The following is a 15,449-nucleotide window of genomic DNA, read 5'->3' as shown; positions in this document are numbered from 1 at the left end:
AGTTGCTCCGCGGCATGTGGGATCTTCCCAGACCAGGGCTCGAACCCGTGTCCCCTGCATTGGCAGGCAGATTCTCAACCACTGCACCACCAGGGAAGCCCCATTTTTATGAATTTTTTGTGTATCCTTTCAGACATTTCCTATGCATATACAAAGATATGTACATATACATACAAATATTCACTAATATCTAGACCCATATGTATATCTTATTTCTTTTTAATATAGGAATAGCGTGACCCTATTTTTAAATTGTACAATATTTAATTTCCCCTATAATGTACATATAGGCTGTATCTTATTTTTCACCATTATGATAACATGTAGTGTGTTTTTCTTTTTGATCATATCTGGGATCCTTTAGTTATAATAAAGAAATTTATTCCATTTTCATTTATTGTCATAACAGATAAATCTTATCATATTTTGTTACTCTCTTTTTTACTGCTTCCTCTGTTTTCTATTTTTTACTCTATGGTTGTGGTTTTGTTTTGTGTATTTCTCTTCTGCTGATAATTTGTTGTTTTACTGGGTTTTTTGTAATTGTATTTCATATACTATGACCCATTTCCTGATTTATCAACTTTAGGCAGTAATTACGGATGCCTGCTTTAAAAGGTGAGGAATGCTTTCTCCTAAATCACCTCCTTGTTAGCTTCTGATTTTCATAGTGATATTTTTATATTGTCAGAGTTTATAATATTTACATTTTTCTGTAGTTATTCTTCCTACAAATGTGTAGCCTTCATTTTATATTTAAATGAATGTTTTGCTCACCTCCACACCTGTCATTCCCCAGCTTTGCTGGGCTGAATTCTTCATTTGGATTCAATTCTTGGTTGGCTGCTATTCATTATTAAGTAGTTTTGCAAGATGGGTCAACAAGTGTTATATTCTCTTGAGTTTGTAAATGTTTGAAAACGTTTTTCTTTTGTCTTTATTTATGTTTGAGGCCAGCCTGCATTTGCCTGGATTTTTAGATGACTTGATTTTTCTCTTGACACAATACTTAATGCTTACTATATGCAATAACCCCTAATATTTTCTCTTTTATTATATTTAATTTTCTTAACGCTTATTATCACCCATTAAGTTAATTCCATGTTCTATGGTGTTTAATTTGGTTTTTTTTTAGAAATCTGTGCTAAAATATAATGTTAGATGACAGGGCATAGTGATCTAAGGTCACCAGCCACTTGAATTCCATGTGTTCTCTCAAAGTATCTTCTTGCCTGGTCTGCTGGGTGCACTGCCCTGAGGGCTTGTTTTCTATGGCCTTCCATTTTGGGAGAGCACATCACCCTAACAAGAGATCAGCCTGCTTAGTGAAGCCTCTTAAATGACTTAAGGTTTTATGTTGCTGGGTTCGTGTTTATCTCTGCTCTGCTCATCCTGCCCTGTCAGCTACAAAGCAGGTTCATGCTTCTTTTCTCTTCTCCCCATTTACCTCCATGAAGTTTCTTCAGGATAGAAGGAAATTTCTCTTTTAGTGGAAATCTGTCTCTTCTAACCCTGCCTCTTCTCCCTTCTGAGGTTGGAACCTCACAAAGATTTACCCTACAATCCCAATGTCCTACCCCTGTCTTCAAACTCTCTTTTTCTAAGTAAAAGTTTGTTGTCTATAGTCCTATGAACTCTTTCTCTTACTTTCAGTAAAATGCCTACCCTGCTAGAGACAAAGGTATATATCAACTCTTGATATACTATCCCTTTTGGATTGAGTTTGAATTTCATTGCATGTTTTAAGATTATGGATGTATTCTAATTATATTGTAGATGGAATTTTCTTCCCAATTTCTCAATTGTTCATTCATTTAGAGCTCAGGGAACAAAGTCGAATAACCATACTCTTACTCTATCATTTATCACAATCTTCTGTTAGAGATCCTTGATCTGACAGAGATATGATATAAATGCTCTTTTGAGGAAGATTATTCTAATCACCTTTTAAGGTACAGATTAAAGTGGGATATGGTGACATGTCCAAAAAATCTTAGAATAATCTAGCCAGCACAGTCTAATAGAACCTGCTGCAGTGACGGAATTAGTCTGTATTTGCACTGTCTAATATAGTAGTCCCTAGCTCATGTAGCTGTTGAGTACTTGAGATGTGGTTTGTGAAACTAAGAAACTGAATTTAAATTTTTTTAATTGTAATTAATTCCAATTTAAATTTATATAGCATCATATGGTTAATGGCCACCATATTGGACAGTGCAGATTTAGGCAATATAAAGCCTGAACACTAAACTGTGGCTAAAGAAATGGAAATAAAAGAGGCTATCCAAGAGGTATAATGGAAAAAAGAAATAACAATGTTTTTGTAGGGGAAGAGAGAAAGAGGAGATTTAAGCAATTCAAAGGCAAGTGTGCTAGAGAGAATGAGGAAGCTGGTGGTACCATCCAATCAAAAGGGGATATTATCCAGGACTATTTTGAAAAATAGATATTTTAACAGGTTGAGTTCCCAGTGGTAAGGAGACATCCACGTGGAAATGACTATATAAACAATTAGAATTCTCACACTGAATTGGAACAGAGGGAGGTCAGAACAACCAAAAAAAATATATTTCCTTGACATTTCTCTCTTGAGAGAGTCTTCTCTGCTTCCATACACCCCTTTACAGAGATTGACTTGTCCTCCCCCACGCGGAGAGATCCTGATATATGGCATAATAATGACGGTTCACAGACATTACTATTTCACCTACTGAGTGATTAATATGAAATTAGTTACTGAAACACTCAGTGGCGCAGAGAGGAGAAATTTGGTGTTGTTTTAGAAAGGAAAAATACAAGGTAAAATATTGCTTTGCATATATGGAGTAACTCTTCATCTGAGAACCTTTACATACTCAGCAAGCTTAATTAATGAGAAAACCTCTAAAAAGGAGAAATGATGAAATAAGGAACACAGATTCTAGTGTTCTATTTCTGTGATTTTTAAAAGTCAAGCTTGGTGTTTTCCTCTTTCATTAATGCACCAGTGTAGCCCCGTGTGGCAGCCATGAGATGTTCATCTTTCTGCTGAGTGATTTCTCTAGAAGGCATCCCACTTAGGAGGAATAGTAACCACACAAAATGCCACCCCCTAACTTTATTGATGTCCTGTGCTCTATTTGCAATGGAAATCCAGCCATATCATCACAGTGCAGCAAGCATCCTCCAGTAATCCAGTCTGCACCGTCCCTGGGAAGATTGTTTTGTTGCAGAATGGAGCAGGTTATCTTCTTCATCAAAAATTATTCAAAACAAACATCCATGAATCTGGAACTAGCATGCATTGAAAGAGGACAGGCAGGGCCTCTTAACGGGTACCCTGCTGTGTAATCTTCCTTTCATCTTCATTCAAAATCCCTTGGAGATTCAAGCTCCCCTTTGCACAAAATATAAATTCTTCTCATTACTCATGTGTAGGGTACGTGATTTGACCTAGTCAAAAGAGATACGCAGTAATGTATCCTGGCATTTATTTTCATCTGTTGTGACTTGAAGATACTGGTTTTTTGGTCCTAAACCTTCTTCTTCATCTTTTTACTTTTCCTTCCTCCTCTCTACTCAAAGGGGAAAAAAAGCCATTCTGCCAAAAGGGAAAAGACCTTGAAAAATCATGGCTTTTAAAGAATTTTACAAAGAGTTTGATGTTCTGTAAAATAAGACTAGCTGCCATGTGCAAAAATAGCTGTTTTTATTTGAAGAGGAAAAGATACTGAGAGAATTCAGTTTCTGTTTTTTCACTCATCCAGGCCTTCAATATACATTTCCAGGCATATATAGATCTTTCACTTCTAGTCCACGGTCCTCTAATATTCTCTGAGCCTAGTTCTTCAGATTTATCCCCATCCTTTCTTGAGTCTTTCTTTCACCACCTGAGCCAGCATCGTCTTATTTTTCTCCTCCTGTACACAATGTACCTTGTTTACCCGGTGATGTGAGGGTACATTCTCTCCTCGTTAGTGGAGAACACCTCCTGACACCATCAAATCACCATCGTCCAATAAGATGCCACAGTGACCTTTCCATTTTAACATGTAACTGGGAATTTAGGAGATCTGGCCTAACACTTTCCAGACTAAATGAAAAATTCTCAAAATTCAGTTGGATTTGGAATCCACCAAAGTATTTTTTTCTGCTCCCATTCCCAGTCTACACAGTAAGTATGCTGATTAGCCGTAGCATTTTGTAATATCACTAAAGGCTTTAGAGCTGTGGAGTTCTGCCAGTAATGGTGTTTAATTCACTTATATGCACCAATTTGTCTCTGTCAGGAGCCTATTAATTTCTTCACTATTCTACTCTGTCCCTAGCCCCTGTATAATGAAACACAATGATCCCCATTTGTGTAACCAAAAAACTTAGAGTCTCTCATAAATTATCTCTGATCCCACTGCTTTTAGTGACCAGAAAGCCCCTGTATTTCTTTTTCATATTTAAATCAATTTTTGCAAGCTCTTTTCTTTAGAAGAATACACTAGAACTCAAAGTCACCAAATGATAAAATCACAGACAAAGTATAAGATTCTGATGGGCTCTTTAACATGCCTCCCTGTCCCAAGTCAGACTTCTTTAATATTACACCAAAGATGACCTGTTCCCATTTATAGGGAGGAAATGTTACTGAAAATCAGCCTCTTACTCTGCAATCAGCCCAGTCATCAGTGGGCAGGATATTAAAATACCTATAGCATTGCTATAAAAGTAAAGACCCTGTAACAAATAAAGGTCAGAGATATAAAATTAATCCTGTGGAATCTGCTATTGGCATTTCTGCATGGTGTGATCTTGAGTATCCAGGAAAGCGACAGTTAAGTGACTGACTAGGAGGAATTAACATAGATTCAGGAGAGTCTCTCATTGTATCAGCATATAAACTCACATACATCTTGTTCTGCATTTTTCAGGATTGGGGCAAAACATCAGGAGCTAAGGGAAAAGCAAGCAAGAGGTCTTATTGATTATGCCGCTGGTGCAATTGGATCCCTGCATGATATGGACGATGATGAAATGGACCCCAACTATGCCAGAGTAAACCACTTCCGGGAACCATGTGCATCAGCAAATGTCTATAGGTCTCCATCTCCCCCTCGGGCTGGACCACTGGGGTACCCTCGGGATGGCCGTCCACTGTCTCCAGAGAGAGACCACTTAGAGGGTCTCTATGCCAAGATCAACAAGCCATACCAGCCACCAGTGCCAGCTGACAGGTAATAGAATTTATTGAAAGATGAATGTAGTTTTAATTCAGTAAGTTTCAAATCATCTTTACTGCTGAAGCAGATAAAAATATATCCTTCCATCTATTAAACCTGAAATGACATAGTGCCCTTGACAAGTGCTATGCTTTGACCTACCCGTAAGGTATCAGCCATCAAAAATAAAGCAATTGACAGTTCTAAGGTGGCATGAATGAACAGTAGTAGTTGAGTTCATGAGGCAACAGGGAGCAATTTTTGAAGGAATATTGTAACAGAGAGCTAGTGATAAAACTTTGAAGGAATATTGTCCTTTCTCCTAAGAACCCTACTATATAAGACTTATCCAAGAAGATGGCATGACACTTGGAGGTGAAGAGTCAGTGAAGAGAGTGGTGACTTCTAAGTGGGGGTAATTATAGATAGCCTCAGAATTCCAGAAGACTTTGCAAAGATTGGGATTTTCTACTGGAGGCATATGTGATCCTGCATAGATATTCATGGGTGATCAGAGGTAGAAAGGAGATAATCTTGGCAATAGGAGTTTGATGAAGTAGAGAAAGATAAGAGGTGACAAGGCCAAGGATCTTTAGGTTTCGCAGCTGAGGAAAGAGATAATAGGACCATCTGTCAGTACAATTGAAGTAGGTAGGAAACAAGATGATTCCAACCCCACCTCCTGCCAAAAGCAAAATGCCTTATCCCTCGAAAGGCTGGTATAGGAGGGTGTTAGTCAATATATATTGTTAGGTGACCCTTGGAATTACACACCGAAGGAATGAATTGACTGACCTTGGTTTAATCTGCTGTAACTTGAAGTCTGGAGGGAGGAGATGAGGGGGGAAGGGTGGCAGGCACAAAGAGCCCTCATTCCAGATGAAAAAAAGACTTGTTTTCCAGATTCCCTTTGGTCCTGACAACCACCCAGTCCCTATTAGTAACCAGCTTTTGTGTGATGGCGTGATATATCGTATATGTTTACCATTTACATTTCCCCAGCTGGGTGATATTATGCACTTTCAATTAGGTTGAGGAGAGGAAGGAAAATCATGGCGTTTTTATGCAGACTGTGAAGTGCAGCTTCACAAGACCGATTACCTTTCAGAGCCTTTCCAATAACCAAGTGGGAAGGAAGGAGCAATTTTTAATCCTTACTGTCAAGCCTCCAGGTTGATAGTATTAAAGAAAGATGGTCACGTTTTTCTTTGGGATAAAATGAAAATATAAATTCCTGTGACTTTGTGAGACAGCCATAACAAAACTGTTAATTCAGAGGACTGATTAAAGGCTGGCCTTTTTCTCCCAAGCCTTTATAAAGGGTTGAATTTTTATCACGTAAATAATGATACCAGGCATGAGTCTCTTCTGGCCCAGACGACAGCCAATCTTCCCTTCTCTAAATCAGATGGGTCTTCGTAGTAAACCCCATGGCAAGGGCCCTCTGCTAGAATCCCAGTGCAGAACTGTTTCTAGGAACCTCCAAAGCCAATATTTCCGATTCTAATTCCATGAAAATAAATAATAAGCATTCTGTTTAAAAATGTCCACTCCTCCAATGCACGTGGAGAATTCTGTGTTAAGCCACACTGAACAGGTTTTCTTACTTCTTTCTTCTTACCCCAATGGCTAATGTGCATTGAAAGTCTCTAAGAGGAGCATACAACAGTCAATGCTATCACTCCTCAATTTTCTGTCACCTAAGGCTTATTTTTTTTGGCCAAACATTATGACTGTTCTTTGGGACACTAGAAGATTCTATCCTGAAGCTAATTTTCACCCACATAGATTTGACCTGGACAGAAATTTCTTAGGATAATTGTAACTGTAGCCACTACAGAATGATATCAGGAAAAAAAAAAATGTTATTTACTGCCCAGCCCAGACATGTATAAGCAATATTCTTTCCTTTGGCTCTGACCTCTACGTATTAATAAATGATCTAAAGTTCTTTCAGTGGAGTTTTAGAGAGTTGTCATATTTTTGGATAACAGATCAAAGTGTAACTCTTTATACTCAGAATTATCTTTATTCTGCTCTTATCTTTACTCATATTTAAAAATTGTTCTGCTCCTTGTTCTTTAAGTCTTAAGCAGTTTTTCTCTTGGCACATAATAAGCATTCAGTAATGTTAGCTATCATCATCATATCATCATCGTCATTATTATTATTACTGGTTTTTATCAGTGAGGTTCTGAAATTTCCAACATGCCTGGGTCCAGGTGAGTCTGAGCGAGTTGCTGTGGCAGCATCCCGAACAGTGCCCATGAGCAGGAACTCTGAGCTCTAACCCTACCTTACTTACAGTTAGAGGCCTGTCATTCTTTTAGTCATCTGTACAGACTTTCACTCACTCAGTAAGTGTTCATTTGGCACCTGCTGCGTTCTAGCTACTGTTGTAAGCTCTAGGGGATGATACAAAGATGACTGATACGGTCCCATTCCAGAGGAAGTCATATTATAGGGAGGAGGGAATCAACACATGTAAAAATAGATAATTGCAACTTAATGTAAACAGAAGAAAAAGAAGCTTTTCTTTTCTAACTCTGCTGCTCACAAAAGGTCTCCAAAAGGAAATGATATTTGAACTGGCTTCATAAGAACTGACCAGATACAGTAGAAAAATTGTTTTCCTTACAGACTAATTAGCATGTACAGGGGTGAAGTGGCCGGAAAGAGCATGGAACATTAGGGAAGCTCAGAACATGGAGAGTGGATGGGAAGGAAGGTGAGAGGAGATGAGGCTGGAAAGCAGATTGGAGCCAAACTGTGAATGAATAGGTTCCATCCTATACTCACACTTATTAATTGGTAGTAGCTGTCTGCAAATCTGTGTTAAGAAGGGTTCTGAGCAGGTTCCCAGAGGTCGGAGATGAAGGGAGAGATGAACGGGCGAAATACAAAGAATTCCTAGGGCAGTGAAAATACTCTGTATGATATTATAAAGACGGATACGTGTCATTATACATTTGTCTAAACTCATAGAAGGTACAACACCAAGAGTGAACGATAATGTAAACTACAGACTTTGGGTAATAGTGATGTGTCAGTGCACGTTCACAGTTTTAACAAATGTACCACCCTGGCAGGGCATGTTATTAAGCAGGGAGGCTATGCATGTGTGGGTGCAGAGGGTATATGAGAAATCTCTGTACCTTCCCCTCAATTCTGCTGTGAACTTAAAACTGCTCTAAAAAAATAAAATCTTATTTTTAAAAAAAAGGAAAAGAAAGGAAGAAAGAAGGGTTCTGCAGTTATGCTTGAATAGTGGTGTCTGCCCTGGGCTCCAGAAGGATGAGCTGTAGTGTGTGTGCAGTGGGTGATCCTGTGCACAGTGGGAGCCACCAAAATGCCATAATTAGGTAATGAGCTGATAGATCTGTATTTGGGGAAAATAGCTCTGCCAGCTTGATGGCAGACAAAAAGGAAGATGGTTAGATGGTGAGATAAATTAAGATATGATTAGAGTAGTGAAGGATGGCAAGGGTCTGGGATAAGAGAGTGGCACTGGAGACAGGAGAAAATAAGAAACAGCCAGAAACCTTAGCTTAAAACTAGGAGAAAGATGTTTAGCCGAGACCACAGTGGTAAGATTTTCCAATGCTTCAGAGAGGTCATTAGAATGAGGACTAAAAAGAGGATTTGGGATATGGCCACTAAGAGGTTATTAATTAATTTAGAGAGAACAATGTCAATAGCTAGATAGGAGGAGAGGGAAAATTACAATAAGAGGGTTGATTAGGAAGTGAGAACTGAGTGAGCATGGTGGTAAAGAGAGAGAAGAGTAGTTGTAAGATGGGAAGGCTTGCAACCTTGAAATTCTTTACATGACAGTATTGCAGAGCTAACAAGAGAATTCAGAGACCATCCAGAATAGCCTTCTCTTATTATCATTGCAGAAACTGAGGCCCAGAGAAACTGGGTAACTTGCCCAAGATAGCACAGCATGGAGTCAAGACTTTATTTATTTAGTGTCTACTAAGTGTCAGGACCTGAGTTCAGTACTGGGTCCATCAGGAAACAAGGAGGAAGACAGGGACCTTCTTCTCCATATGGAGCTTACTGTCCAGTGGATGCTACAAATGTAAACATGCAATGAGAACACAGTGTGAAAAGTGCTCCTGTAAGGGAAGCATGGAGTGACTGCTGAGTTTGGGATTGCTGGGTTGGAGGCACAGGGGACAGTGTGGGCGAAAGCCAGGAGGTGAGAGGAAGCACGCTGTGTTAGAGGAAACGCAATAAAATAGAAACCGGAGTGAGAGGAGTAACGACGAGAGATAAGACGCGAGGGTCAGAGAGCTGGGCAAAAGGCAGATGACAGAGCCTGGCGGGCCTCCGTGAGGAGTCTGGACCCCATCCTGAGAGGTAGGGCAGGGCTCACGGAGGGTTGAACTGTGAGACTTAGTCGTGGAATTAAACCCCGCCAGGCAGTTGATCCTCATCTGCAAAAGGAAGGTTATATAAACAGCCTCACACGTTGTGATGCTTAAGTACGATTTTACCTTTTGCTTTTTGGGGGTATCTATATAAAGTATACCTCTATTTGCTCATATATCTCTGTGTCCAAGGAACATGTCATATTGTGTGGTTCACAGTGGTTTCTGAATAGGGACAGCTTCTGCCTCTTACCTCCCTGCTTCTCAAGGGTTGACCCTGAATGCTCAGCCCTTCTGAGAAACACTTGGCTTATAGAGGATTCATCTTTACAAGATGGTGGTTAAGAAAATCCCTACCACCATGTCAGATTCAAAAGACTGCATTTGCCCGGGACTGTTTCTCCCAGGATTTGAACAGAGCATGGGTTAAGTCCTGTCCCCAAAGCCTGACAACTACCTAGGGTTTATAATGCATTAGGCTCCCTCCGCAATGCCAGCATTTCAAGGCCCCCACAGTATATGACCATTACAGCTTTATGTCTGGGTAAGGATACAGTGGTCCCAAATAGGGGCAATGGAAAGTGTGTGTGGCCCTTGACGCAGTTGAGGTTCTGCGTTACCCCACGGGGTTATCTGAAATTCTTTACCAGAGTTAGCCAGATGTGTTGAACCACACACCCCATCAGTAAAAATGCTTTTGGGTGTTAACTCCCCAAAATATGTGTATTTGTTTCTAAGTGATATTCACTTATTTACCTTACTAATATATGCATTGTAGAATATACACCAAATATAGAAATTAATAAAAGAATGAGATTTTGTTTTAAACATAAGTAATAGTTCTAATGTGTTCTTCATCCTCTCAAATGGGGGGCACACAGCTCATTTTGGAGATGATTGGCCTCAAGTTCAGGCTCCGTGGGGACAGGGACCTTGTCTGCTTTGGCTCACCATTATCTCTACAATTCCCAGAACAGTCTACACTCAATAAATAATTTTTGCTCCAAGTAACATTGACCATAGATCCTGGATCAACCTACCTGGACACAGAATCTAAACCTCGTTATTAGCCCTTCAGGTATTTGAAGTGGCTGCTATGACCACCTTCATTAACAAACATTTCTTGAACTCCAACATGAGGCAGGCTCTGTGCTCAGAGCTGGCTTTACAAGGATGAAGAGAACAAATACATAACCTTGAGAAGTATAATCATTTCTTCAGTATAAACGCCCCTAGCTATCTTAGTCATGTCTTATGTTATAATCCACATCTTTAGCCTTGGTAGCCGTCTTCTGAGCACACTCAAGTCTACTGAGTTTATGACTGCCCTCTGTTGAGCGTGCCATGCAGAACTGGATGCTGTGTTTCAGATATGGTCAGAAAAGCACAGAAATCGATGGGACTCTTACATCCTTTGGTCTTAATTCTTTACACTTGTTAATGTGGCCTAATTAACAAGGCAACTAATCAGCTGTCATTATTGCACCAAGTTAAATATTTGCTTGTTAGGTTTGGCCAATTGTTATAGCCAATAAAGATATTTTAAAGTATTGATTTTTGTCCTCCAATATATTAGCTACCCTTCCTAGGTTTATGCCATCCTCATATGTAATCATTGTGGACTTGTATATGTTATTGATAAGATCATTGGTCAATGTCAAGTACAATCCCTGCAACTCATCACTTGAGACCTCCATCAATCGATACTCCTTCAGATGTTAAGTTAGCTATTAATCCAGTCTACTGTTTATCTGGTGTGCATTTTTGGTTCATCCATGAACATCATGGAAGACTGTTAAAAACCATAACTCATTAGATGTCCCTAAGCTTGTCATCAGAACTAATGTTATCTTCCTACCATGTTACTTGAATGTCCATTTGGTTCAGAGTTGGGCTCAACAGTTGTCCACAGAACAGACTAGCCAAATTTCTAGGGGCCTCAGAAGAGCTGTCAATAGCAACAGTGTGTTCAGTCAGACCCCGTTTGGCTGTCAACAATAGAAAACCCAACTGATATACTTGTCTCAACCTTCAAGGAAAGTAGGTGGCCCTGGCCCTCTTTTCATTTCTTTTCCTCTACTTTCCCCCAGCGGCTAGGCCTTTTTCTCATGTTGCCTCATGATTCTCAGATGGCTATTGCAGCTCCAGACTTTGTGTCCACTCTCCAAGAAGAAAGTAGGAAAAAAGTGCAAATGGACAATGAAATGTGCCAGTCAAATTCATCTCTTTGAAAAGATTTCCCAGGAGACCCCAACAACTTCTCATTGGCAAAACCTATAAGTCTCTTGTAGTTACAAGGAGGTACTGAGAAATAGTGTTTCATCTTTCCAGTAAGTAAAGACAAGGGAGAAAGGATTCCACTCCATGGAATCCACCACAGATTACCTCTAGATGATATCTCTTCTTTTGTTTTTTAATTCCATTTCTTAATGCAAAAATTATAGATTGATGCTACAATATATTGATGCTGTTCAGTATATTGTTGTGGGAGGCAATTCTTATTATGTAGACCCTCTTTTATAGCTAAGACCCAAATATTTCAGTCTGAATAACTTCTAATATCACTGAAGTAAAGCAAGTGGGGAACATGTATTCTTAGTTTTCTGGAAAACTGAAAAAATATGTTTGGGGAAATTCAAAGATAAGGATGATGAAGGATAGGAAAAGTGTTAACAGGAAAGCTTCATGGCCAGCTGTGAACATCTCTTGTGCTCCTGGGGCAATGCAGGATCATTGATGTCTCTTTCCCAAACAGTTGCTTGACTTCAGAGGTTTAATATTTCAGTGAGTCACAGCTTTGTCATGCATGGTTCATGCCTCTGTTGGTGTTTGTCCCCAGTCTCTTTCTCCAGTGACTTTTCCTGTTAATTTTGCTTTCATTTAACAGCTTTTTTGCTCTCACTTCTGATTCACAGCTTTGTGAGGCTGTGTGTAGGGATTTGAACAGTGAATACAGTAGATTACTTGGAGATGTTTTTTTTTAGTTTCTACAAACAGAGCCAAAGTACTCTTGGTTCAGTTTGGGAATCCCAGTGATAAATGCCATATCCATAGAGAGTTAAAATTCATCAGTTGAACAAAGCAATCAGATTTTTTTCCTTAGAACATATTACCATCAATTTTTAAGTGACTTTTAAAGAATAATGAGAAATCTCTTAATGAAAGAATCTCTATGACCAGATAAATGCTAATAGTAACTGATATACCATTAACTCTACTTTCCTCCATCCCCTCTCTTTAAAACTTGATGTTCTCATTAGTTTTTTTTTTTTTCCATCTTCTGAGAGCCCTACTCTTGGGACTCTACTAGACTTATGTTTGCCTAAGTTGAGAACTTCCGGGGGTGACAAATGTAGACAACCTTCTCCTTTATTATGCATGAGCTAGGTAAGGATGTTTGGCACTCAGTGACCATCCATTTCCAAGACCTCCAGCCCTGTGCCATCCCCAGTCACTGGTAGTAAGTGAGCACATTTGAGGAATGCTTGCCAAAGAGTTACTCTGATTTCTTAAAGCTGTCATCTAAGCATTGACTTGACTTTTTTTCAAACAAATGTCCTGATCCTGAGGATATATTCATCTAACTTATCCTGTTTACCAAGAGAGGTAGGAGGGAATATACAAAATTTTTTAGATATCGTAGATAACACAGAACAGAACCAAATACAGAGTCTTCTGCCCTCTAGGGGGATGCAGCTTATATATTGGAAAAGTAATGGTGATATGCTTTGAGAAGGGTAAGCCAAAGAGGCTATAGGAGCACAAGAGAAGAGCACTGAATGCAGATCTGGGTGGCCAAAGAAGACTCCTTGGAATCTATATTGTGACCTAAAGAACAAGTAGAAATTAATCAGGCAGGCAGAAGAGCATGACAAAGGCCCAAAGAGAAAACATGGTACACTTAGGGAACTGCATATATCAGAACAGCTAGAGTGTGTTATGTAAATTGGGGCCAGCTAGAGGAAGAAGATGGAGGTGAACACAGGCCATATTGTTAAAGGCCATATAATCTGAGATAAAGCATTTAGACTCAAGAGCAACAAGGAACCCTTGACATGGAGGTAGCTTGTTCAGATTTATGCTTCGGAAAGTAACAGAAATTCTGTAGAGTAGGTATCTATTTCACAAGTGTGAAACTAGCAGCTCAGAGAAATTAAGAATCTTACCTATAGTAACATAGGTAATAATACGTTGGCAGAGCCAGGATCCCAGCCCAGGTCTGAGTCCAAAATCCATGCATGAGCTTCCAGCTATGCTAGGGATTTTCAAACTACAGGCTGTAACCTTGAAATCAATTTAGTGGGATCAACCAACATTTTTTTTAAGAAAATAAGATTGACAAGAATAGAAAAGATCATTGCAATAGATTGTAATAAGTGTAAGAATTATTTCATAATTTCTTTAAGTTATATATGTATGTAAAATGTATATACATATATGCATATGTATACAGAGTATACAGGGTATGTGAGTGAATACTGGGATATGATGCAAAATGCATTTATCACTGTAGATTGCAGTTTACAAATGTTGGAATCCACTAAATGTGCAAAGAGCATGCATGTTGCTCCTCACCTGCCAGACACCCTGCCCTCCCTCTCTCCCTCATTCATTCATTCATTCCATTAAAAAATATTAGATGTCTGTTAGGTGCAAAGCATCCTACTCAAAGCTATAGAGGTACAAAGAAGTATCAGAAGCCTTAGGCTTTGACCTACTTCTCTGTAGTGGCACTAGATTTGTGTTGATCTACCACGGTTACTCCAGGCCTCTTGTGACCTGAGGCTTGCATTACTCTATTAGGTGAAGCCACATACCTATTCATTACACAATCTTTGCTGATGCCAGAGACAGATTCCAAAGTACGCTCTTCATAATTTCTGTATTTAATGCAATGTGTAATCAAGAATAAGCCATTGTTAGGTCAATTGCTTTCCTGTGTTTATCCTTTCAAACAGTAAATAATCAGTGGGATGAGAAAGGGCAGTAAAAGATAGTTTTAATGTCAGTACTCATAAGTGTCCAACATCTTAAAGAGATGTTTTAATATTTATACACTGCAGAATACTCTCCCCTCTGGAGATCTGACTGGGAATTGATATGAACTCAGACAGAAATAGAGTTCAAGAGCCATTGTTTTGCACAGACTTTCCATCAAGCCTGAGTAACACTCTGGATTCCCTCAAACGTGGCTATTACTCAGCCTCTGGCTTTCCTCTGAGCACAAGGCTAGGAGGGATATTCGCTTCAATGCAGACACAGTGGATTTTCTATGTCAAGGTCAGTAGGTGGACTGGGCGCAAGCCATGCCCATCCTTAGAGCAAAGCCTGGCTGGATATCCTTATACAACTCCTTCTTATTTTCTTTCTGGCTTAGTATCCTCATCTATAAAATGAGCATAATCGTAGTACCTACCTAAGACTGTTGTTACAAGAATTTAACTGAGTTTATACCTGAAAACAAACAAACAAAAAAACCAGCATCCAGCAGTTAATAAGCACCATTAAAGTTTAAGCTAGTATTATATATGCTGTTATCTGGGCATTTACACCATTCTGCAATTAAGAGTACCATTAATCTCCTAGGAGTGAATTAAAGTTGGGTGGAGAGTTCCAAAATGTTCTTACTTCTCCATTTAGTAAATTTTTCTTTCAGTTTGGATGAACAGTTCTTGCCAACATGACCTCATGTATTTTTGTTTGCTTCTTTCATAACAGTATACTTATTATATATAGCCATGTTTGTACATATTTATAATTACTTCTTAACTCTTTATTTTGAAATTTTATAAAGTCACAGGAAGTTGAAATATAGTGTAGAGAAATCTCCTGTACACTTCACCCAGTTTTCTCCAGTGGCTGCATCTTACATAATTATAATACA

At 39.1% G+C, this 15,449-nt stretch overlaps 1 protein-coding gene across 2 annotated transcripts in view; it reads left to right on the top strand.

Annotated features, from left to right (window-relative positions):
• PARD3B (par-3 family cell polarity regulator beta) overlaps positions 1-15,449 on the top strand; it is a 1,056,812-nt gene that overhangs the window by 854,985 nt on the left and 186,378 nt on the right. For both annotated transcript variants that reach the window (XR_009520117.1, XM_060016243.1), the window contains exon 20: positions 4,902-5,204. Coding sequence is in view for 1 of the 2 variants with exons in the window: in XM_060016243.1 (XP_059872226.1) it covers positions 4,902-5,204 (303 nt within the window). In the remaining variant the exon portion in view is untranslated. The remainder of the gene's footprint in view (positions 1-4,901; positions 5,205-15,449) is intronic.

This window comes from Delphinus delphis, chromosome 7, assembly GCF_949987515.2.
Source record: "Delphinus delphis chromosome 7, mDelDel1.2, whole genome shotgun sequence".
NCBI classification, from domain to species: Eukaryota; Metazoa; Chordata; class Mammalia; order Artiodactyla; family Delphinidae; genus Delphinus; species Delphinus delphis.
This window is presented reverse-complemented; position numbering and strand designations above follow the sequence as displayed.